This window comes from Falco biarmicus, chromosome 2 (genome assembly GCF_023638135.1).
Source record: "Falco biarmicus isolate bFalBia1 chromosome 2, bFalBia1.pri, whole genome shotgun sequence".
Lineage (NCBI taxonomy): Eukaryota > Metazoa > Chordata > Aves > Falconiformes > Falconidae > Falco > Falco biarmicus.
In genome coordinates, this window is record NC_079289.1 from 57,286,271 (window position 1) to 57,312,929 (window position 26,659).

At 38.7% G+C, this 26,659-nt stretch overlaps 1 protein-coding gene across 5 annotated transcripts in view; it reads right to left on the reverse strand.

Moving 5' to 3' along the window:
• Positions 1 to 992: 992 nt before the first annotated feature.
• The window catches only part of STK24 (serine/threonine kinase 24), a 61,947-nt gene continuing 36,280 nt past the window's right edge, over positions 993 to 26,659 (reverse strand). For 4 of the 5 annotated variants that reach the window (XM_056329836.1, XM_056329832.1, XM_056329835.1 and 1 more), the window contains 9 exons: positions 22,136 to 22,192; positions 19,080 to 19,188; positions 18,809 to 18,966; positions 11,899 to 12,084; positions 11,503 to 11,648; positions 9,173 to 9,296; positions 8,166 to 8,234; positions 4,334 to 4,470; positions 993 to 1,966 (listed from right to left, as the gene is read on the reverse strand). In XM_056329836.1, the coding sequence (XP_056185811.1) occupies positions 1,930 to 1,966; positions 4,334 to 4,470; positions 8,166 to 8,234; positions 9,173 to 9,296; positions 11,503 to 11,648; positions 11,899 to 12,084; positions 18,809 to 18,966; positions 19,080 to 19,188; positions 22,136 to 22,171 (1,002 nt within the window). In that variant the 5' untranslated portion in view covers positions 22,172 to 22,192 and the 3' untranslated portion in view covers positions 993 to 1,929. Of the gene's footprint in view, positions 1,967 to 4,333; positions 4,471 to 8,165; positions 8,235 to 9,172; positions 9,297 to 11,502; positions 11,649 to 11,898; positions 12,085 to 18,808; positions 18,967 to 19,079; positions 19,189 to 22,135; positions 22,193 to 26,035; positions 26,152 to 26,659 lie in introns of those variants that run through there. The other variant, XM_056329833.1, reaches the window with a different exon arrangement.

Here is a 26,659-nt window from a genome sequence, read left to right on the forward strand (position 1 = left end):
GACTTTAATCAAAAAAGGAGTTATAAACCATTGCTCAAACTTACGCATTGTTCAATTTACCTTAAATTCACTTAGCCACAAAGGAAAACCGTTACCTCAGTATGCTAGCAAAGATGTTGTGCCTGAGAATATGGCTGTAAGAACGAGTGCACATACAACCATTTCTTTCAACTGTTGTTTCAGCCTGGACATAAAATTTCATAACTCTGTTAGCACAATAGTCGCCTCTTACTGTTAAATTAATGATTAATAATTAAGGCTGTTAAAATGCATAGAATAAGGGCTACAATGGTGATATGAAGTCCTGCAAGGAGACCTCACCAGCTTCCAGAATGGTTAGAGAACCTGGGTCTTTTTGTACCAAGCCAGGTAGGTATGCAGATACTTTTAAAATTTTAATCCTTTCCGTTCCAAAACTTTTTTATTACTAATTTTAAAATTAAACAGATAACTTATCTCACGATCATGCAAAACATAAAATCGTCAATTTCTTCAGCAAAAAGAAGGCAAAAATGCTCTTAGCTACCAAATAGGAAGCACCTGAACATAGCCTTGGTGAAACAAACCAAGGGAAACCGCGGAGTAATACTGGGGAGGAAAAAAATAAAGTAAGTGCCACCCGATCAGCTGTGTGTGTAACTCATGTCACTATTTCCAAGAACTGTAAAACCTGAAATCAGCTATCTAGGAGCACTCACAGGAACAGTGGAAATTTCAAAATTCAGAATTTTCCAGAAGTAATTTTTTTCTGGGCAGACAAGCAATAGGACGTAACATACACCACCTGGGCAGTTTTGCATCCTTTCTGTCTAACCCCTGTCACTTTCAGTAAAGAGATGCACAGATACAGGCATTAAGACTGAATATTAACTCTATGGAAAATTTTTCCTTTCTGCTGCAAGACATAAATTGTAATAATAAAAATAGGCATGATGAAGAAATACTTGCCACTACCTCAAAGCCAACACCTCAATGAGATATTTCAGAGTGAATGAAGGTAATAAAGATTTATTTGTGTGAGCATTCAAACACATTCGGGTGGAAAAGTTTGTATCTGAATTTCACTACAAGCTTCACAAATATCTATTACTAAAACTGAACAATACATAGGGTTCAGAATTTGCATTGGCACAATTTAAAACTGAAAATATGAAAGAGCTCATCCTTTAGGAAAAACAATAATTTAAATTTAAAGCTTTGAGAGACAACGTGTGTTAAATTTAAAACAACCAGAAGTAGTACCATAATTAGTCACGCTCAGAATACAGATAAAAAGGAAGAAATACCAGAGAAACAGAATAAAATTATGTCTTTGCTGAGGTACGAATAGAAGGTTCCATAGTACAGGATTAACTCTTTCAATGGCAAATCCTTCACATACAAAACTCAAACCCAGAGTCACTTACCACATAATTCAAAGTTTACAGGTACTAAAGGCAAGGCAATACTCAGTTATGGCCTGTCAAATATTTACCCCACTAATGTTATCTACAAAAGCACTTTACCATTTTGTACACAGTGATTCCTTATGCACGTTGAAAGGCTTTCAGTTAAAAAAAGACATTATATACATAACTGTACACAATTCCAACAAACATACTCCATCTCCCAGTGGAATTCTTAAAGCAATACCTGAGGTTTCTCAATATCTTCGATTTCTCTACCACAAACCTAAATATACATTTCAGATTTTTAAAAAAGACACCTCCCTGGAATATGTGCATTATCATTAAAAAAAAGTTATAGCTTTAAGGAGCTGAAAAAGACTGCCTCCATCTGAGAGACTTCATTTTCACTCTTGCGCACTTAGGCACGTCCTTCCACCAAAGGACATTCCAGTGACTGAGGGACAGAACAACGTGAGGGTGCACGCCTTCAATGCAGACACCGCGGGATCTCTGTTGTCTTAGAAAAGTCAGGAGCAGAACGTCAGTAGGATGAAGTACTTCCTCCAGCTAGTGAGTATCTGAGGAGGAAAAGAAATAGTTAGTTGTGACTTGCAGAGAGACATTCTACAACAAGCAGCAACTAGAAGTTACTCCGTTTCACGCTGCTGAAGTGCCAGCCTCTTTCCTTGCAGAATGACACTCGCCACCGCTGCCACACCTTAAAGGCCGTAGAGCTGAACAAAATACACCCTATTAGAACATTGCTGCTTTTCTAACAAATAACAACAATGTGCACTCAACTGTGTTGCTGAGAAGTAGATGATGATGATGTAAGAATTCTGCATGCTGGGGGCAACATGTAGCAATTCCAACTTTCCTACTTGGCAAGTTTACATCATGACCTTTCCAAAATGTGACTGGGGCAGGAAACCTGTATTTCTCAGTTTAAGCAGGTTCTTAAATCGTCCGAAGAAAGCAGCACACATTTTAATCATGTTAAGCTTACAATAAACTTTATAAAGCATCAGAGATCAAAACTGGAGGGGGAAGGTAAATGGATTCACTGAAGTTATTGGGCAGCTATTCTGAGGGTCCCAACTCACTCATTCAGACAAACTTGGGAAATCTGGATTCAACTAATCATAAGGGTAATGAAAATTTCATTAGAAACATGTGGTTGAAGAGCCATCTTCCATAGTTAGCTGTCAAATCGAGAGGATATTTTAAGCGGATACAATGAATGAGCTAATGATGTAACAAAGCGTATTTCTCGTAGCATTCACACAAGAAGGAACTATCTTTTCAGAAGATGACTAGCTCCAAAAATAGCTTTATCCATGAGGGATACCTACTAAGCTACGGAATGGTTAAACTCCTTAAGGGGGGATCCTGCCACTCATTTCTTTCACTTGCTTTCTGGAAGGAGTGCTAGTGGTGATCACCACTCAGCTAGTGCTGAGTATCATCCCTGGGATAAGAGAAAGTTCACCCAGGTATGACCCATTGGTGAACGTTCTCTATGAATATTTCTTTTTCTTCTTCAAAGAAAATTAAGTGCCTGCCTCCACTGTTGTAAGACATTACGATCAAGGAAACCAGCAATAGTCCAAGGAAGCAGAACAGAAGGAAAACAAAATGCTAAATAGGTATATAAAGGGTTCTGGAATCTATCTTCTAGGACAAAAACAGTGACCGTTGCTGTCATGACAGGAACAAGTCAGGTCATCTCCAGCATCCACAAAAGATGTGCCCCATGGAAAGCCTGTCTCCACATGGTCACCTTCAGCTTCAATCGTAGCATCGAGTTTTTGAGGTTCCCAATTCCAGGAAGGCCCTGTGCCAGGCTTATAGCAATTCGATGCTGATGAAAGACTGGAGTCAATTTTGGAACCCCTAATGGAAACAGAGATAGAAGCTCCAGAAACTCTTTCAAGCCTGCCAGGATCAACTGAAAGGAGAATCAGGACATCTGGCATCAAGGAGTGACCTTCTCGCACCAGAGATGCTGACAAGGCTTCATGCTTAACAGCCCAGAAAGCAAGAAACACGATTGCTTTCAGATTTCTTGGCACTGATTTTTACTGAATGACAAAGTGTCAGCCTGGCAATCCTCTGCTTTAGCTTCAGAGGTGTGAATTCTTTAACATTATCAAGCTGTGGTTCAGACAGTATAATGGAGACATCTGCTCGGGGTGATTTTTTTTCAAGGTAGCAGTCCATGAGTAATCATTGCTGTAAGGTTTTTTCCAGTACCAAGCAGTCCAATTCCACAGGTTCCACAACAGCTGTGGCCAGATTCAAGGTTGCATTTACAGCCTCTTCAGGCAGTAATGCTGAAATTTATACCCCCTGATCTTTGCTGTTGTAGCATTTAAAAGAACAACAAATTGAACGTGAAGAACATATTCCTAACCCAAGCAGTCAGAAAATCCCTTCTGAAATTTGGCCTTTTGAAGTAATATAAAATGTTAGGTTTGGAATTACCACCAAAAGGCCATACAGACCATCTTTAACGAATGAACGACAAACCACTTACTATGTAACTGAAAGAAACACAAACTAACTGAACAGTCCACTTACCAAAGTGCATAAAAGAAATCAAGAGTGACCCAAGGCATCCTCTACAACATACACACTGACACCAAGAAAACATGAAAATCCCTTACAGGAACTGCAAAGGGAGAAGGCGGTCCCGTCTCATCTGGCACACAACACGCATACCAACGGGGTTAATGTACGTATGGGCTATCACCTGAAGCCAGAAATTAGAACTGCTGATACGATTAGCTTTTTTCTACTAAGCAAACACAACTGAGCAAACTAAGCACAAGTGTTTCTTCCTCTATTATAAACAGAAAATAATTCTTTCAATTTTACACTAGTCAAATATTTGTAGAATCAGATCTGCAATTTTCTGTAAAACTTTAGTGAAAGAGTTTCATTACCTCTGAAGCCTCTGCACAAGGTGTGACACCATGTTATCTGCAATGCCCGGACAAGCCTCCTCAGCTAAATAAATAGCTTTTCGCAGTTCTTCTATGGAATCTGTGTTACCACCACACACTTCACTCTTCTCTTTCAACTGAAAGAAAAGGAGGAAAAGATATATTAATAAGATAGTCATAAATATTTCTATAAATAACATAATGCAAAAGCTTGTTTGGAAGTCACTGCCAGTGTTCACAGTGTCAGGATTTTACTTTCATTACACACCCTCACATCCTGAAGACATTTCATCCCGAAGTCTTTGCAGTAGTTAGCAGGATGTCATTCATCTTCACAAGCCTTCAATCATTCCCATATCCTTTTCAGCATGCTCAGTCAAAAATTGCAACGAAGTTTCCAAAGAAAGGTGCGCTATTTATCTGTAGCTGTTCGTTTGAAGAGGTGCTGCTTATACATGCTTACTTTAGTATACCTGCTTGTACACCTATAGCTTATACATACTATATATACTTATACACACACTGCAGGTGCATTTGTGCAAGCACTGTTAGAAAATGTTTTTGCTCTGTCAACCCCAGAGTACCCTGAGCATCTCCGACCTGCCCCTGAAGCAAAGGAGCCCACAACTAGGCAGGAGGGAAGGTCTCAGTGCTTTGCTCATGCAGGGGCTGGTATAACCTGCTGAGTATAGCTGGTAAAATGCTTTCTTTCTCCAAATGCACTACAGAACATCCAAGAATTTCAGCAGGGTCTGGTCTTCCTTGGAGAAAATGTCATGCTACTGGCAGTAAGGGTGAATGAAGGCATGGCCACCTTTCAGGGACTGGACTTTGCCCAGGAGGTTGGATGTTTGCATTTACAAGTTTCTCTCCACATTTATCACTACAGCTGTTGTCAAGAGCTGCTTTGCAGCATCCTCCTAATCAGGATGGAATCAAACTCATTTCTCAGGGGGAAAAAACCAAACCAGTAAGAAAAATACTCGAGCTGGAAGCTGACTGGCCTTATGAGTGCTTTGGACCAAAGAGTTTTGAGTTGTTTACATAGAACTGAAGAACAGTGGATTATTGTCACATGGAATAAGCATGATCCCCAGAAATTAGCAGAAAGCAGAATTAATAGACCAAGATAATTTTGAGTTCAGTGTAGTACAAGACATTCTGGAGGGAACAAAGGGGCGGTGAAGTTCTTCAGAGATGTCCAAGCCCTAAAGCAGACTTTCAGTACTTTCTGAAGTCGACTTTCAACAGGTGTCAGGAGCTACAGCCCAAGAATTTCTGTCAGCATCGAGGAAACATTTTTCTTTAAAAAGGAATCCCGAGTCTTGCAGGGGAAATTACAAAAGGAAATAATTACTGTTCTAGTTCCACATTTCGCGATGGCTTATAGGTATGTTAGGGCACCCTCCCGAGAGTAACTCGGGTCTCACCAAAAGGAAATCAAGAGGACTGCGTGTGTGTGTGTACCACAGCTGAGGTACAACCACAGAAGCAGAAAGGCTTCTGCACTCTTGTTTGGCTGCTGCTTGTGTTCTCTTTTTGTTACATCCAGGATGCTCAAGACTGAGATCTTGCATACAAAGCACAGGTGTAACAGGAAGACACAAATGCCTTTTTCCCATTAATAACTAAACCCTTTCCTAGTCTAAGCTTGGAAGTCACAGCTTGAGGACAAGACAATACAGGGGGACAACAGTGGGAACATCACAACAAATGACACCACCAGATCTCCTGCCTTCAAAAAGGAACCCAGCAGGAGCCACCGCATGCAGTACTCAGTCAGTAGAAAGCCCGGAGAAAGAAACCACATCACACTGAAGATCACAAATTACTGACAAGCACGACAACTTTATTCATTTTCAAGGTATGTTTTGTTTTCTGTTGTTTGGGGGGAGTTGGTTTTGTTTTCTTTGGGGTTGGGTGTTTTGTTTTGTTTGTTCTTTTAAATGGCTTAGAAAGCTTCAAATTACTACCAGCAACAAAGAGCAGCAGAGCCCGTATCTGAGCCAAGCCTCTTCAGCCAAGGCTCACAAGTCGTATCAGCGTTCAGCTGAAGGAGACGGATGCAGAGCACAGTCTTCCCTTGTAAGATTACTTAGGGACAGCAGTTGGTTTTTAAACCCGTCTCCTGCGCCAAAAGCTTTGAAACCTCCATGAGGACAAAAAAAGTGCTGACTGGCCAGCTTTGTTCTTTTTGGAGGAGTTCCATGCTAGCAGTAATTCCTGAAGGTGCAGGTATCTGTGGTTTGAATGCTAAACAAATGGAACATAAGGCTTCCTCCAGACAGCAGAGACGGCAGCAATGCCCGTAAGAAAAAGCAAACCCTACAATGAGATTCTGGAACAGATTGGGGAAGTTGTGGCTATCTACCAGAAGTTGTGTGGAAAAGGAGTTTGAAGTATGAACCAAACAGCAGATACCAGACCAAGTCTTCCCCCATAGCATGAAATTATACAAGTAAGTATGTGAGGAAAAATTTTCTGTAGCCTCTGCACACTAGAGAGATGAAAGAAAATGGCAATCTTAAGGACTGCAGTGAAAAATGTTTTGCTGCTGAAGCAGTGCTAAGGGAATCATATACCTGCAGGGATCAGTGAGCAGCAATTAAAAGAATGGCCTTGACAATGAAAATGGGAAGCAAGAAAGGCAAAGAATGACACAGCAACTAGTCAGCAATACCATGGGAAGGAAGAACCCAGCCAGAGCAGCGATATCTAGAAGACAGGTAATAAAGGGCATGGTGGAAAGTAAATTAAAAATAAAAGAAAGGATAAACATGGATGGAATGTAGAAGACTGTGGATGCAGGACCTGTATCATGCTTGCTAGAGGAAAGTGGAAGACAACCTAAAGGAGATGCACAGCGACCAGAACAATGTTTGGGAGATGGAAGGGTAAGGAATTGAAAGGAAATTCTCAGAGGCAAGCAAGTGGGTAATACATAAAGAACTGCAATGGAAAATGCCAAAATATCCCTGTTCAAAGTGGTTTTCCACTTTACATAGGAGAATGACAGGCTGACTTAATTCTGGAGTCAGAATAACCAATACAGAGGTCATCCCCTTCTAAAGAAGTTTAAGTGCTTTACTGCACTCAATATTCATAAGGACCATGCAAAATTCCATTATAATCCTCTGAAACGGCACTCCGCTCATTACAACAAAATTAAGACAACAACCTTTTAATAAAACAATTTCTCTAACTTTATTTCTGTAACAATTACAATAATTGAAACCATAATTTCAATAAAACATTTTCATATCAAAGCTAGGGTGAGAGGGGAGTTTTTGTTTGTTGGAGTTTTATCAAGTTTTTTAAATAGTCACATCCTCGTAAATATCTGGCTTCCCCTTCATGTGATTTTTTAAAGTTATTTTAAGTATTTGGAAAAAAGCAAATATAAAAATTATAGGATTCAGAATGGGAATAAAACACAGTTTTCAATACTGAAATTCAAAAGTTAAGTTCTTGCTGATCTGGTCCACAGCCGTATCTTGGAACTCTGAAGAACTTGAAATTTGTAACAGAAGAGTGCCACAAAGAGAAAAAGCAGTGTCACAAAAATGGAATGCTACAATCCAAACATTTACATGCCTTTTTGGTTTTCATGTTCATTGCTTTAGGTTGATGTTGCTAACATCCACATGAAGTATTGTTAGAAGCAAAATGAAGATCTCAAAAGCAGACATGCTTGAAATCAAAGGGTACAGCTAAAACTGTAACACATCAAGTTCCAAATGGGTTGTAGGAACCTTAGGTGTCATTCCTCATATTTTTCTATTCTTCAGAAACAAAAATACTGGAACTGTTAAGTTTTAAAGCAATAACTTACCTCTGCAAATAAAGGGGATATAATTGTAGACAGGCATTGGGATAGAGGCCTCGCTGGCATATCTTTTTCCTTTAAAGAAAACAAAATCCTGAATAATTTTATTTCTGAAAAAAGGCATTCTCATAGTATTCTGTTTCTAATTAAAAAATAGTTCCAACATGCTACGCTTTATGAAAAACCTGTTTCTATGTACATACAAATATATGAAATGTTCTAAAACATACTATTCAAAGCACTGTGGAAAATTAAGGCTGAATTAAAATTTGAGGCTGCAGCATCTCAAATACATGCAAGCTCAAGATTAAAAAAATAATAAAAACGACAAAAAACACAAACCCAAAAAAACCCTCCAAAATCCCACAATCCTATTGAGCATCTATTAAATCATAGACACACTGATATTTGCTAGGTTCCTCCCATATGCTAAAATATTTTTCTTGCATTTCTCCCGTTCTGATAAGGGCGCGCACACTGAATTTTCAGAGCAAGGGTAGCAACCACCTGCCCTAGCCACACAGGCTGCAGAAAATACAATGGAGCAGCTCTTAAACCTACCGTATTCTGGGTTGTTTGGTGGGGTTTTCTGGAGACATGCACGTTCTATTCTTTGCTCCATTGTAGACCTTTCTACTAAAAGACCAGAATACCTTCCCCAAAACCACTGGCTAGCTTTATACTGTACTGGTTTAAGTTCAATTAACAGAAGGAAGATTTTCAAAATAAAATATTGCCTGGTCTTCCTCCAGTGGTAATGTTTCACAAACTATGGAAATATTTTGGTACATACTTAAACTAAAGAAAAATACCTATTTTGTCTTTACCAAATTACCAGAACAGCAAAACTTTTAAGACATTTTGTGAAAGGCAACTGTAGAATACACATTTTTAGCAAAAGTTCTGAGAGTTTTACAATGTAATGCTTTTAAAGGTATAAAATAAAAATCACCCCACTGTATTATTAAAGCAAGAATTATCTCCTTGTGTAATGCAGTCAGTATTTTGAGTACCTTATTTCTTTGCAGCTCCAAAGGCTGGGCTGCTCCATTCTCTAGACTCTTGGGGTCTTTTTCTCTTATTGTAAAGATCCACTCTCCTGAATCGCTCCCACCTGAAGCCTGGCCATCTGGTTCACTTCAAGGGTGGGGGAAAAAAATTTGAAAATTTTTTATTACCTAAAAATTACCGTATGTTCACTGAATATACATGAGGAAACTTTAAAAACTACAGTCAAGACCAAAATGAGGATTCTATTGTGCAAGCCAGTAAGTATAAAGACAAGTATTAAAAGTAATGTGATTTATTTTGGGGGCTAATTAAAAAAATTAAACCAAGATACTTCACTAAATATTAAATTTAACTTCAAAAAGAGAGGGATTACATATTGAAAACATTTTCCCGAATTACATACACAAGTAACAAAGTGTTTTATTGCTGTCTGAAAACCGGCTTTAGCAGACTACTTCAAATCATTAGGGAAGGGGGAAAAAATTAGAAGTTTTAATTCACTTTTTTAACCTAGAAAAACAGCTAAGACACTACCTTAGAATACTTCTAAAGAAGACAGTTCACCCCCAGCCTGTTAGCAAGGTATGTTTCCCCACTTCAAAAAAATGGGCTAAAAAAGTACAGATACAGCATAGCTTTAACAAACTCCATCACCATAAGGCTCATTTTTTGTGGATGGCATAGTAGTTTTTTCTGTAACTCCTGCTGATTAAGAGAACAAAAATATTTATGCTGGCACTAATCAATCACTGCATTACATTTCTCCTCTCACTACCATAAACATCCTTCTCTAAGTTAATTTCTTTCTGATCTGTGAATTAAGAGTGGCTTGCAAGAAAGCCACCAATTAAAAGGGTATCTGGTGGCCATTGTACAAAAAGTATTTAGCACAGCCTACCAAGTCTAAGAGCACGTGATCAGTGCATGAAAATTCTCCAAGATTCCTGCTTGAAGTCACATAGAACTTCTGGCTGTCACTGAAAGAGGCAGGTCTACCTTCCTCGTATACATAAGCTCTAGGAAGCTGATCCAAAAGAAAGAGTATTTATTGATTTGGCAAGTCAGTATTCCAGCACACCAAACCAACTCACCCTTTTATCACATCTAATACAAGGGCTGCTGTGGAAGCAGAGAAGGGGAAAGCAGGCTTAGACATAACATTAAACTGTCTCATAAGCACTCAATAACCGCTCCAGTTCCACTACTCTCCTACGCCAAGCTATCAAAGCTGGCCTGATACTTGACAGGAACAATGAACTGTAACCTCGGAGTTCAGTTCGTAACTGATCTGAGACCAGTTTTAGGACTAGTAATTTACCTTCCAAATCAGACGTGCTTTTGGGCTGGATCTGTGATCACTGGAATGCATGAAGCCATTAACAATGTAGGGCAAATATACAGCTGTAATGGCACCCAAGAAATCTTAATGAGCCTAATGCTTACGATTAGCACACAGCCTGGAACTGCAAAAAATAGCTGTGTTTTCTTTATTATGAGGAATTTAATCAATTTGTGAATAAACTGTGGCAATCCCTTCACTTGATTTTCAGAAATACGTGATCTGGTGATACACACTATTTTCAAAATCACTTTTAGACTAAAAAAGTTAGCTTTTTTACTGAGACATAGCTATCTGTAACTTGGTTTCCTAAGGAAACCAACTTATAAACCTAGTGAACAGCTCCATCAAAATTTGATGGAGAGAAGTAAACACAGGAAAGAAATCTGGAAATATTTACAACACTTACTACTTTTTCAACTTGACATTTCATGACTATTATATGCTGTAATGGCCCAACCTTCCTGGAAGGAAAAAACCCTCTCACTCAAAAAACTAGGTAATACGGTTTACACCACAAAAACCCATTATCATGGAAACAATGTCCACTAACGCTCTCTTATATGCAAGGACATGCTTCTGCCTGTTTATTCAGATAGCCAAACTGAAGGACAACCTGCCAGCAAAGAGACGGCTCCCCTCCTCGGGTGGCCATGTGCAACCACAGCACAGCGCATGTGCGCACCGCTGCTTGGCCGTGCAGGGTAAGGCCTACCTTCTGCTTGCACAACAGGAGTAAGTTGACCTTATGTCTAGGACTGACCCTAGACACTACATAAGACAAGGCAGCATAAAATATGGGCCAGAAGAATTGTTCTCAGTGGCTGTTATTTGCATGAAATCCCTTGCAATACTGAAATCAAGATTTCATTAGTTTACCAAGGCTGCTAAGCTGAAAAGCTGTAAATAACAGAACACAGGAATACACGTTCTCAAAAGAACTACTCGGCTCCTATATTTAGAAAGGATATTTCACAAACTCATCAAACTTACGTATCTGAGTCATCAGAACTGGAGTCATCATGACTTTGTTCAGACTTCCATCTCTTGTGCCTATCAATAAGGTCAGTCAGGTAGGAAGTTTTCTTTGAGTTTCGTAAAATAAATTTGTGTTTTAAGAGCTCTTTTGCAGTAGGTCTCTTAAAAAAGAAAAAGGTATTTTACTGCATTTGAGAGTGTTAAGTGACTCGCTATAAAAAGACTAAGAAATCCAGACTTCAGTCTTGATACAAATGAGATTTTAAATATACACAGTAACTTCAAAAAAAAAAAAAAAAGCGCTGGTGAATACGTTGCCCCATATTAGAAAAGCTGAACTGCACTTGTTCATGTAATTAGTGTAAACCAGTCAAGTTCTCTACTATACATTGACAAACAAATGAAACTCACAAAGCTTGGGTCCTTGTTTAAGCAGGCTTCAACAAATTCTTTGAGGGATTTACTGAAGTTTCCTTCCAGCGTAGGTGGATTGTTCTTAGGAATAAGGAACAAAACCTTCATTGGATGCAATTCTGAATGAGGTGGCTCTCCTTTTGCAAGTTCTATGGCTGTTATGCCTAATGACCAGATATCTGCCTGTAAGAAACAATGCTTTTCAGGTTAGGCTGGAGAAGAAATAGTGTTGCTTGCTGTCACGATTTAATTCCAGGGGACAACTAAGCACACCACACAGCCACTCACTCACTCCCCCTCCAGCAGGATGGGGGCAAGAGAATTGGAAGGGTGAAAGTGAGAAAACTCATTAAACTGTTCTTATCTCAACCCATGAGTGAAATAATATATAACAACAAAACCAACAATAATAAATTGTAATGAAAAGGAAAATAACAGAGAGAAGTAACACCCAAGAAAGGCAAGTGATGCGAATGAAAACAATTGCTCACCACCAACCAACTAACCAAGGCCCAGCCAGTCCCCGAGCTGCAGCCCCCTGGCCCACTTTCCGCCTAGTTTGATTGCTGAGCCTGACACGGTATGGTATGGAATATCCCTTTGGTCAGTCGGGGCCAGCTGTCCTGGCTGTGTCAGGACTCCCAACTTCTTGTGCACCCCCAGCCTGCTCGTCAGCTGGGCAGCAGGACCAGAAAAGGCCTTGATTCCATGCAAGCAGTGCTTATTAGTAACTAAAACATCTTTAACTACCAGCACCGCTTCCAGCACAAATGCAAAGCATAGCCCCATACTAGCTACTACGAAGAAAATTAACTCTACCCCAGCCACAACCAACATACTTGCAGAGGTAGATTTTAAACCTTTACTGTAAATCGTTTCATATGTAAATAGGTTTTGTTATCACAGTCTGGTTTATATGGTTAACCACATACAGTACACAGTTCTCTGGTGGTTTTTATTCTACGGCGTAAAGCAGTTCTACTTAAGAGTTTTTAAACTTTCTGAAATCAATAACGTTACACCAGCAGTTATAACTGATCTTGAAACACAAAACGTTTAAAAAAGTAGTTTTTAAAAGTAGAGTTGTTATAAATAAACATTTAATCCACCATATTCAAGTACACTATGTAAACATGGCACAAGACCCAAATATTGGCTTAAAGGAAAATGTAACATGCACAAATTTTTCCCTAACAGGCACGAGCTACTACAACCATCAAAAATGTATACATTAGAAATATAATGTTCCTGGGGCTTAACACTGTTATATATCACTCATTCACAGACTAGGGAAATGCAATCTAGAACAATATTATTTTCAACCCAAGATCTCAACTGGTTAAGTATTTGGTCCAAGTAGCTTCTGAAATACTGACAGCACTTTTCTACCTGATCTGCTTTGTAGACCTTCTCCTGTAAGAGAAGTCTTGTAGGCCAAGAAGACCTATTCTAAACCAAACTTCTCTAAGTCATGCACAATGCAAAATGCAGATCTAATGGCTCACTGCCAAGTTAGAGGGACAAATCAAGTAGTGCAGCAGAGACCAGTGCTAGATCTGCTACCATTAAATTTCATTGGCGACTGGATCCACATTGTTACTGGATGCCACAATATGCATATTGGGGTTTTAGGAAAGGTTATATAAGCATATGTATTTTATAGGTTTTCATCATTACAACATGCTACTCATTCTAGGGAATGCTGTCTCCCTAGAGTCAAATCTATTGCCAAATCTGCCTGAAGTAATATCGTAATTCGCTATGTTCTGCTGAAATAACAGACCAAAGTGTCAAAAGAATAGAAGAATAAACCCCTCAAACACGAAAGAAAAAATTTCACAGAAATGTCTGTTCCAAAAGACAAGATATCTATATTTTGGTTTTTTTCTGTTTCTTTTGAAGTGAAAGCAGAACAAAGGAAGACAGGAAAGATCTGAGGTGAGCTGCCTGGTTTTACCTCCAAGCACAGGACCTGGAACTTTGCTACACTGTAAACAGATCTATTTCCAGGTACTGGATAGAGATGTCATTTCTCAGTGCTGTCCTTGTTAAGCACCCCTCTAATCCATCTGTGCCTGCTCACTCGATATGCTAAGTTATCTCTGAGTAACTCCTACCAGACTACAGGCTCATAGCTGCAAAGTATACATCCATTCCACTATCATAGCTACACTGCCTGACAAAAAACAAGATCCTTCTTCATTGTTCAGACCATACTGTATTGTTAAAGAGTTATTTACTTAATTTTGCAACTAAGCAGGGGTGGTGGTGGTGTGTGTGGAATCTGAGTCAATTAGCATACCACTGAATTTATGAAATGACATTTTGTTAACCCATACTACAGAACTGCCATCTCACACTGAGCACAGAGGATTACCTAAGCATATGAGATCCTGAGTTTCTTTTGTCTTCGTAACAGCATTATCAGCTAAGCTCTCCTCAAGTCTGAGTATAATTTGTAACTTTGCTCTAGCAGGAAAGCTTTCCTTGGTTATGAAAGAAAAATGTCGCCTGTGACGATGAGTCTTTGTGCTAACAACTGAGCATTATTATTTCCTACTTATGTGAATTTCAGTTTCTTGAGAAGAGTATGTTAAAGCCACATAAATAGATTTTCCTCTGCCAGACTTTCAGTCACAGATGGTGCACGTGAGCATAAATATAAAACTCAAATTTGTATGTGTACATGCTCATACCACGTAAGGACATAAACACACACATATATATACAAATACTACCTTTTTTCCCCCTCAAGTATTTTAACTTTCTACTGCTAGTAATTTTCCTGCACAAAAAAAAAAAAATGAATTAAAAAGTCCGAACAGCCACAGCGGCACACTGAACTCTTTGAAGTCCAAGACAGGTTTTGGAAGCCCATTCCTGTTGGAAGCACCAAGAATAAACCCCCCAAATTCCTCTGGAACTGTAACCTCTCCCTTTACAGATAAGAAAGGATCTCAAAACAGGGATGTAAGTACCAATTGCATGTGTAACCAACTAGGCATTTCTAGGCTGTGTGTGGCTGTAACACAAACTCCAGAACAAACACAAACTGGTCCCCCAAATGGGGAGGGGGAAGCATGACCTTAAGAAGCTATGCCACTGTATCATCACTAAGTTTTACCACATGTTATGATTTCTACAGCTCAAGTCTTGAACAAAAATTATTCTTCCAATTTGAGACAAGAGTCACTGGTAACTACTATTTATTGCAGTACTGCCACAAGCCTTTCCTGTTCCATTCTAATGAGTAAAATTTAGTCTCACTTTGAAGCACTTGTAAGTCAAAGAAAACAGGCTATGTGCAAAAGAAAAATATTTTAAAATTAACTATTCCTTTTTCTATTAGAAGTTGTATAGTAGAAAGGACAGAGAACTACATGTGGGAAAACAAGCAGGTAAGCACAGATCCTGACTTTCAGATGAAGAAAAAAAAATCAGAACAGGAAGTAGTAGTTAAGAATTATTGCCAAAATAACAAAAAATAGAAGGAAAAGATCTTATAAGGACATTATATCAAAGAACAAATAGATTGGAGAGAAAGAAATAAATGGTATGGGAAAAGATAAATAAAGGAAATTAAAAAAAACAGGTGGTAGCCGTTATGTAACACTTACATTCATGTTTTGACATTTCACTATTTTTCCCCATAGATGACAGTTTCTTTAGCAGATAGACTTTAAAAATAAACTACAAAGGAAATTGAAAAGTAAAGCTTAAATTTTTGCTATCAAGTACACCTCTCAGATTAGTTACTGACCACATTAAAATCTAAAAGGTTATAGCTAACTTACTCCCTCACACAAGCATCTGGAAATCCTATGTTCTCAAATACATCAGTCTGAATCATTATTTACAGAAGTTTGACAGAAGCTGTTGAAATTTTAGTATCTGTGTCAAAAAACACATACCTTGATTATTTTTCAGACAATAAAGACAAGTGCTGGAATGCTTTATAAACATACCCTGCATGTCTAAGAAAGACTAATAGGAATATCTTAAGGACGCAAAACAGTTTGGGAATGGGACTGAGGACTGAATAAAGCAAGAATAAAATGGGCAGATTCTGTGTGGCAGTCAAGGAATACAGAGCTCACACATGTACAAAGCAGTCCAAAAAGCCTCACATGATATTGAGAGCAGAGTATCAGGAACACAAATTGGGACTTAGTTTGACATTGTTAAGTTTCACATAATTTAAAAGAAACATACACAAAATGAATGCATCTTTCAAATCCTGAATTCAAACAGCATTTTTCAAAAATGCAGACGTTTTTTATCTATGAGAAAACCCAGCTTCTCCACCTTAAGATAAAAGATACCATCTACACATGCATTCCCATAATGCATGTTTGGGAAAAAAACAGACTATATTCAAAATCAACAGCTTATGTTAAGTATTCATTACTGCACCATCTTAAGACACATTGACATGAATGTTGAAATACTTTAAAGCAATGCAAAGACAATAAAGATAAAATGCTTTTGGTTAAAATAGTACTAAGTGCTTCACATGATGAAATTCCTCAGAAGTTTGTCTCTTCAATTCTGAAATCTGTGTTTGACAGAATGGTTAACTCAGAAGCATATCTGATTTCAGAGGAGGTGTAATTACATCTTAATACCCAGAACCGCTTCTAGTGGAAATCAATATACTGGAATAATAGTTAGTTCTTGCATGCATTACACTGATAATGTAGTGTAAGCCATGGTCAGGAAATCCAGCAAGCGCCCATAATATTAAAGACAAGTGATAACAGCGCTGAATCAACAGGACACTTTGAGCTTCACAGCAATAACTAGCGATGTTAGGCCTCAGGATGCATCTGCCTTCCTTTAGCCTGGCTAGTAGTTTTAGGTTGTAATGTAGGGTTTGCTTTGCCTTACACAGTTGTGCTATTTCAGCAGTTAGCATGAACAAAGATATCAATCCAATCAGGAAAGCAGCAATAAACAATTTAATGGTTGGTGTGAGACATACAGTAAATAAGGAAAGAAGCAGGTGAAATGTATCCAAGGTAGCGTTACAGAGCACTTTCAAGCTTTTATTGGGAATCCATCAGCATGTGGAGAGTAAGAGGACTGAACAGGGCAAAGAACAGAACTGGGTAACACAGCAACTACATAAAGGAAACTGCTTGCACCTCACAGGGACTATGCTATGAAAAGGACAGTCCTGCCTACCACCTTTCAAGCATGGACAGCTTATGAAAGGAAAATTAGGTTAGTTTTGGATATCTGTGTTCTCACATATGCATAAGACTACCTTAAAATACACAGGCCTTCTCAACTGGTTGACGTGCAACAACGGCAAAACTATTATCTGTACAATGTAGTCTGTTAAGTGCCAGAAGGCTCACAGATGCAAGTAAGTATCTCTAGTTCCTTCAAAACTTGCACTCTGGCCTCCTAGGGAACTGATCGAGTATCCAAGGCCTTTTTATGTCCACATGACTTTGCAGACTGAAAACAGGCAGAATTCAAACCCTGAGGACTGAATCATGTTTTGTCCAAGTGAAGATCATTTCCAGAAGCCAAACCTCAAAAAAACCCCAAACCAAACAAAAAAACCCACACACAACCACCAACACTCCAAAACCAGAAACAATCCACAAAAAAAAATTGTTTACACAACCTTCAAATTGGGAATTTGGGTTCATGTAATCTTCTAGAAGCTCTACAGAGCTCTGCTAGTTATTTTTTTAAATAGCCTCTCTACAGAAAGGTATTAAATAGGGAAGGAAGTAATACTATGAACAGTTTAGGCCAGAGTCAGTATTGGTGAGTTCCTTGCATGCCTGAGGGTGGAAGGAAAGACACCAATCTGTCTCATTGCATGGAGACGTGCAACACCAACAAATCACCACAAGGGCATCAGAGGAGATGGGCAAGAAAGATGAGCTCAGGGAAGAATCTAAGAAATGACTGCTAATTATCATATAGAAAGCTGATCTTATCTCAACACAAGTGGGACTTGAGGGTGACCTTGTTTCAGATATACAGCTGTACCAGCGGGTTTACTGGGTTGTGCAAGTATCTTCCCCAACATAATCAGTAGAGCAATGTCTTACTGAGCTAGTCAGACCAGCGTGGGGGAAGAGGAAAGGAGGGGCAGCAAGGGGGTGTACAAGCAGCTCAGCCTAACAGAAGTATTAAAAACCAAGTAACCAACAAGATGAACTTTGAGAAGAGAGATAAGCTTGATCTGACTTCATTGTACATACTCCTTCCCGGCAACTGGGGACACCCAGTGCCATGCTGGTGAGCATATGGAGACCTGTAATGGGAATCAATTTCTATTGTGATCCAACTGTATACTACAACCGACAATTTCAGTATGCTGCTGTACCACTACATTGAATCAAAATCCTGTGTAATGTAAATATCTACAAATAAGTGCATTTAATAAAACATTAAACCCTCTACTCTATCTAAAAGAACATGGTCAGTAGCACAGACCTATGCAGCACATTCTTCCACTGATGAATAACAGCACTTTCAAACACTCACACTGACCAAATCCATACTCTCTAAGTGTTGCTGATTATTTTTCTCTAAAAACAACTGGAAGCATACTAGCATTTTGTATATATACTGTTCTCTTCTACTTCTAAACAACCATCAGAAATACTCATCAACGAAGTGGGATAAAAGGTGACAGGATGTACTTGTTAATACTGTAATATTTCTTGCCATCTGACTGGGCTTAATGCGCTAGGAAACTTAAGGTTTGAATACAAATTAGGAAAGCCACTACCCTCACCAACAGCTTCTAGCTGCTAGGTATTACCCTAAACATTCACCCATCTAGACACAGCAAAAGTTACTAGCTACATTCTGAAGATCAACCTACGTAACTCAAGTTAAAAAAGGAAGGGACTTTGGCTACTGCCTTGAAATACCTTACCTTTGAATCATACGCCGATTGCTTTATTACTTCAGGTGCCATCCAAAATGGTGTTCCCACAAAGGTATTCCTCTTTATTTGTGTATCTGTTAGTTGTCCTGCTACTCCAAAATCTGCTAGTTTTACTTCTCCTTGTTCAGATAGCAAAACATTAGCAGCTGGCATAAAAAAAAGGGGAAATAGTGGAAATTAAGACATTTGACACTGTAAGGGTCATTAATATTGCATGAGCTCTTTAACGTTCTTACAATACAAGTAAAAAACAATTTACCTTTAATATCTCTGTGGATTTTCTTTTCTGAATGCAAATAATCGAGTCCTTTGAGTATCTCCCTCAATATTGTAGCAATCTGGGTTTCATCGAGTGAGCCAGGTTCTAACTAGGAGACACAAGAAATATTTTTATGTATGTGTGTTTGTATACACACACACACATATATATATAAAAGGCGAAAGAACAGAAATAACATTGACTACTACAAAAAGAAATTACTCCTTCTGTCACACCTCAAAACTTCCAATTTGCTAACTTCATAACATCAAATAAAAGTCAGAATATTCTTTCTAAAAATACATAGTTTAAATTAAGTGGCCTTATGAACAAAGGCAAATAAACACTTCGTTTATCTAAAACATTTTTTCAAAGTTTGTTAAAGGCTCCATAAAGACACAGTTTCAAGTTACAGCTTTGTGGTCAGAACACAGATACACACACTGCCTTTGAAAAGCATCTGTATTGTAATCTGATTATTAACAGTACAGTGAACTCATATGTACAACTTCACAGGCCCTGTATAGACCCAGATCTCAAAGTCAGAGCAAGAAACTAAGGCATAAAAGGTACTGCATGAATCACACATCTATTACTATATACTGGACGGGATTTTGTGAAACTCTAAAACGCAACTCAAACTGCTAGGCTGACAGAGTATTACACATTTTAGAAAGCTAACTTTTAGAATTAAAGGTTCCAAGTAATTTAATTCTTATGAGAAGTAACAGTAGTGGTAGAAGATCTCAGAGCTTGCTACATCTAAAGTGGGAACGCCACTAACTCTGAAGAGACAGAGGAAAGGTCAATACCCAGAGAGGCTTAACTAATAAGGACGTTTTAAGAGACACTGCAACTTTGTGGACAACAATTAATATTGGAAATATTCCAGTTTACTCCACGACAGCAGTCACTGAAACACAATCAAACATTTGTATCTTTGAAGCTTCGCTCTGTGAGAAAGCAAGCATTTCAGATTAATTTTTATCTGGGAATTTTTAAATACTACATCCCTCAGAAATCCTCAGCTAAGAGAGATTTGATTTCATGTAATGCCAACAAGATATTTGTTTTACCTTTGTAGATTTACTTATAATCTCTTTTGCTTTTCTTTAGCTGTGATAATATATATGATCTTGCCACTCCCTGAAATCCACCAAGACATTCTCAAGGCTTTGCTCTGGCTAGGCTGCAAGTGCCAATTCAAGACTTGCTAATATGATACAGCACACACTTAACCAGGGAAAACCTTGCTTGTCACATGTTAGCTCACCTTAGAAATAGTGAAAACAGAAAAAGGCTGAGAATTTCAGTGCTTGTACCGCAGCCACAAACCTAAATTACAGTTGAACAACAATGCACATGTAATTGCATTAAGCATACTGGCTCTTGTGAGGCATGGTTTTCAAAACAGCCAGTGCACATTCAAGTACAGCAAACACCAGATAAGCATGACTTATACACTTCAAACATGGAATTAAAGGTTCCCATTCAGTCTTGCCTTGAGTACAGAAACGTGATAAAGTGCGTATGCCAGCTGTCCTACCAGATTCCAGTTGAGAACCATAATGTGCATGTCAGAACTACGAAATCACGCAACAGAACATAAATTGAAAATGAATGAAGCACATACAAGATGCGTAATACACACTTACATGATGATTTCAGTTCTGTGGCACAATTCCTTCAATAACATTTTAGGATGTGACCAAAGACTTTGTACTATTTCTAGGCAACAAATGTAGGGAATAAACATGTGGTCATCACACAAGTGACATGTGTGCAATTTAAAGAAAAAAGACAAGAAAATATGATAACATCTGGTTTCTTTCTGCTCTTTTATACCTTTCCGAAGCAAGAAGGACTACATTTGTAACAGCAAACCCAGTTTCTAATTGCTCTTCCGTCAGGAAAAAACTATCACAACAATAAACAAACTTTTCCAGCATATCTCTATGGGGAGGAGCATTAACGATTTCTACACAACCACAGAACTCCATCTAACACGATGTGGAAACTAAAGGTATAAATGGGTTCCAAAAGGTAGTTACAATGAAAATATGACAGCACAACTGCAAGAAGCCTGCATTTACTGCACTCCACCCCCCCGGCCCTGTCTTCTGGATGTCACCAGCAGAATCCTTCCACACCAGCCTTTTGCCTTTCACTCTTTCCTGAAGTATTTGTTAGTTACCCCAGTTGAGAACAGCAAAGTATGCACAAAAACATTCCATCTCAATTGGTATGACAATTGTCACATACTGAAAACATCCATTCTTACTTCTATAGTAGTATTTATAAAATCTGCAATAAATGTAAGAAGGTGTGTGATTTTGTTTGGGTTATTTTTTTAATAGCTAAAGCAAATGGACAGCATTCAGTCATGGAAAACACAATCTGCACTGAACCTTTCGAATTATGATTCAAACCCGAGTACTCCATCCCAGGTGCAGAATGTGGCAGTTGCTCTTGTTACGTTTCATAGTTAGTGATTGCCCAGCTCTCTAGTCTATCCAGGACTCTCTGTAAGGCCTCTCCATACTTGTGGGAGTTCATAGCTCTTCCTATTTCTTTGAAATACTTCAAATATATTTTTTAATACCAGCCTAAATTGAGTTTCTGTCTATTTAGACTTCAGTGAGACTTGTTTGAAAACAAGAAAACTTTTTTTTTGGGGGGAGGGTGGGGCGGTGGGGGTGGGCAGGCAGGCGGGGGAGATACATTAAAATGCATACACTAGGAGGAGTTGTGGTGGCAGAATTAAGAGACAGAAAAAACTATCTGCAGCCACTAGTGCTCTCTGGCTGACTAAAGATTAGCATTCCAAGATGTTTATAGCCTGCTTCCAATATTATGTTGCTTAGTTCCCTTTCATTTATACAAATAATCAGTCTAGCTTCATGGAAAATAACATTTTCCTAGCACTGACAAATACTTCTCATTTACTGGAAGCAATCATTGTCATAGCCAAATGACATACTATAGTTTTCAGAATTATAAGATAGGAAAATAATTACAAGAGGTAAAATAACAAAAATCATACATAATTTACTTACGAGATCAAGGGCTGAGCCTCCACCCAGATATTCCATTATTATCCATAATTTTGTATCCTGCAAAGCAAAAACAAAATTTATTAAATCTAAAAAAAAACCATCAGTTATTAAGGCAATGGAATTTATTCCATTCTTTTTGCCGAAGAAAGAATCTACAGTTTAGAAACGCCACTAACATTCAGCTGTTCATCAAAAATGTCTTTGGATTATTCTTTAAGATATATTATTTTTAGTCCCATTGTGTGTCCCAAGCTACTTACACAATTGTGCGTGTTTAGGAAAGTTTAATTCTGTTCCTCTAAAATAACAAGAGAAAAGCTATTTTACATCTACCAATGGGTTTGTTACTTCCCAATAAGTGGTGCATACTCTCAATGTCACACTCAAGCTCATTTCATGGTACCTCTTTTTTGTACTGATACAAATAAATACTCCTGGAATATAGGTTAATCCCAACCAAAGAGTCAAGCAGCAGAAGGAAACATCTTGCTTGCCTTTATGCTGACTAGAATTGGACAAGTATCCCAAACCTGAGGTCACCAGCACACCAAACTCTCAAAAGCCACTCACCTGCTTGTTCTTGTCACAGTCCTTAGTATATTTTGCAAAAGTGTCTTCTGAGACAAAAATAGACTGATAGGGCCCACCCAATGAAAATGGAGAATACACTCTACATTTTAAACTCTGATTAGATATTCAGAATACCAAATAATAATTACATTACATATTTCCTTTCCTTAAATTTTGTTGACTATCTTTACTGGTATAGATACTTCAAAATACTTTCTTTAGTAAGCCTGACTTCTCTCTAGGTTGAACTTAAATTAAAATTTATTCTTTACATCTCTGTGTTGTTTCTTTTTTTTTGAACAGTCATCTGTCTCTGTTTCTGAGAACATCAGGAAGTTTTCTCCACTAATGCTTACGCATCCAATATATGGAATAGAAATCTGGACAACTGTGTTCAAGAAAGATGAAGCAAACTAGTAATAAAGATTATTTAAGATGACTACAGCAATTTGCTAGCTTCAGCTAGTAAAATAAAAGCTAACAACAAATATCAAGCTACTGTATTCTCAAGGGAAAGCTTGATACATATTATAAGAATGTTTAACACAAGATATACAATACACTACACTAAGAAAGAGACTGGACCCAATCATTTCTTTCTGGTGTTTGCAGCATCTTATTCCCTAATACACTAAGAAAGCAGGTAGTCCACCTTTTCTTTGCAGTACCAGCCTTGAAACATGTTTTAAAGCAAGGCCATAAATCTGCCTGACAGATATTAAAATGAAATTGCTGCATGAAACATATGATAGGGTTTGTTTCAGTTTTTATCATTATTGAGCTCTATAAGTTTGTTAGTTTTAACTCTATGTATCAAACATTCAAAAGACTTCGAGCATAAAAACATAGGGGTCTCTCAGAGTAAGGAGCACACAAATAGCAACAATATTTACTTTATCCTGCAAAATAAAACAATGTAAAACTTAACAGCTCAAGACAAGGTAAGTAAGACTGAATACTCATCTATAACCATGGATTAAAGTTTGTAGAAAGGTAATAAATGTATTGCAGTACATACCTTTTTCTAAATCCCCTGAGGGACTAGAAAATGTCAACCCTTACTATTCACTTAAGCCTTTTAGTCAGTATTACAGCTGTAGTTCCATCTGCATCTGACCCCTCTCTGATTTCAGAAGGCACCTTCCACAGGTAAATGCACACAGCCCTTCCCACCTACCTCCAGTTACACAAATTGGCACTATTTTTAGGTAAGACTCTGAATTAGAGTTACTGTTGAAAACAGTGGATGATGAAGACAGATCCAGCTAAATTTAGATACCTTTCTTCAGGAATCAACTGATGTTACTTGACAAACACAGCTTTGTTAAAAATATTTTAAAAGAGCCAGAACTCATTTTTTAGCAAGAAAAGGTATTTTTAGTACCTACATACAGCATTTTGATAATGCTTACTTTGTGCAGACACCAGCTATTCCAAGAATTATAGCTCATCCTGAAAGAGTCCGTTATAGCCATAGAACAAGTAACTCAGTACTAAGAGCTTCTCAGATTTTCCCCTGTCCCTTCAACGGCTCCAGCTCCTAACAGTTCCAGAACAAGTATGCTTCTGAGAAGTGTCTTACTGTAAGTCATTTCATCTTCAGAAGTCTTAAACTCAGTCGAAATGTTACATACATATTTTGCCTCAGCATGATAATATTTCTTATAGCTGCATGAAATTTCCTAAATATTCGGATTTTTTGTGCCTACAAAATTTACATTTAATTGCAATAGTAATTTACAAGCAAACATGCCAGCTGTATCACTACTTTTTATTTCAACAGAAATGCCTGGGTCGGAGAGAACAAGGTAAGACAAATAAATCCCTTCATGCTCTCAAAAATAGAAAAAAGTTGTAAGAGATGCATCTTCCTTTTTCTACCATTTCAATTACCTCTTGGATTTAAAAAGCCAAGATACCTGAAATATGATACAATTACCCAAAAGATAAATTCCCTATAAACTAGCTATTAATTCTCCAGCTGAGAATTAGACATAGCAGAAAATAACTACAAAAAATAAAATTTAAGAATATAATTTTAATTACAGAGTTCCACAGTCATATAACACAATTACACAACTACAATTTACATAATCCATGGTCTTTTAAAATCATCATTTATCCTTTCAACTCTTTTCCTGGTTTGCTCAGTCTTGCTCCTGAAACTTTCATCAACAACAGCTTGGGGCCACATGTCTGAATTTACAATATAAAAGCTACAGACCAAGTAAAGTCAGTAACACTACATTTTTAAGCAAGTAAAGTATGGAAATGTAGTTAAGGAACAAACACATAACTGCATCTGTATCCCAGTGTGAAGCTAAGCAATAGCAATCTATCACAATTATGGCATCTTTATAGCTGTAGTCCTAGATTCAAGGCGATTTTTAATTCCCCATGGTTCTCCCTCCCCCTTGTCACAGAAACATTACTCAACTTTGTGGCTGTTTTGGGTGGTTTTTTAAGTCTTTATCATACATCTGAAGTATCTGAACAGATATAATTAATGTTGTAATGAATCTTGCTATCACCTTTAACTAACTGTTGCTGGAAATCTTTTTAGCTTCTTTATTTAAAATCTGCATACATTGCTTAACAAGAAAATGCACAGAAATGTTTTGGGTGATACAGTTTTAATGAATTACTTAATACATATTCTACATTAGAGCCAGTAACCTATATATACTTACTTTACACCTGTGATGGGTTGACCCTGGCTGGACGCCAGGTGCCCGTCTCTCTATCACTCCCCTCCTTAGGCGGACAGAGGACAGAAAATATAATGAAAGGCTCATGGGTCGAGATAAGGACAGGGAGAGTTCATTCAGCAATTACTGTCACAGGCAAAACAGACTCAGCTTGGGAAATTAGTTTAATTTATTAGCAATCAAATCAGAGTGGGGTAGTGGGAACTAAAAACCACCTTCCACTCCACCCCTCCCTTCATCCCAGCCTCAGCTACACTCCTGATTTCTCTACTTTCTCCCTGCCCAGTGGTGCAGGGGCACAGGGAACGGGGGCTGCGGTCAGTCCATCACACGACGGCTCTGCCGCTCCTTCCTCCTCATTCTCTTCCCCTGCTCCAGCGTGGGGTTCCTCCGAGGGGAGACAGTCCTCCATGAACTTCTCCGACCTGAGTCCTTCCCACAGGCTGCAGTTCTGGGTCCCTTCCACGGGGTGCAGCCCTTCAGGGACAGGCTGCTCCAGCGTGGGTCCCCCACAGGGTCACAAACCCGCTCCAGTGTGGGCTCCTCTCTTCACAGGTCCTGCCAGGAGCCTGCTCCAGCACAGGCTTCCCACAGGGTTACAGCCTCCTTCAGGCACATCCACCTGCTCTAGCGTGGGGTCTTCCAGGGGCTGCAGGTGGGTATCTGCTCCACCACAGACCTCCATGGGCTGCAGGGGCACGGCCTGCCTCGCCAGGGTCTTCCCCACGGGCTGCAGGGAAACCTCTGCTCCAGTGCCTGGAGCCCCTCCTGCCTCCTTCTGTGCTGGCCTGGGTGTCTGCAGAGTTACTTCCCTAACACATTCTCACTTCCTCGCTGGCACTGGCTCCATTGGACAAAGGGGAAGCCTCTAGCAGCTTCTCACAGCAGCCCACCGCTACCAAAACCTTACCACACAAACCCAGTACAGTGCCTTGCAACAACAGCACAAAGCAGAGTGCTACTATCAATTGACTTTGGCATCACCAGAGCAACTTGCCTCCTTCTTCCCTTCCTTTCTATCTCCAGCATGCTTCACGTTCCCTAACACCTACTGTCACTCTCCTTTTTAAAGCTGCCCAAATTCTTTTTTTGCTTGTACTTCTTACATTCTTCTGCACATATTCCCCCCTTTTCCTCTCAAAACAGAACACCAAAAGCACTAAATTTTCTTCCACAGCCTAGATTAGTAATTACATATTACACATAATCAAATTTTCAAGAAGATACTACACATATACTAACAACA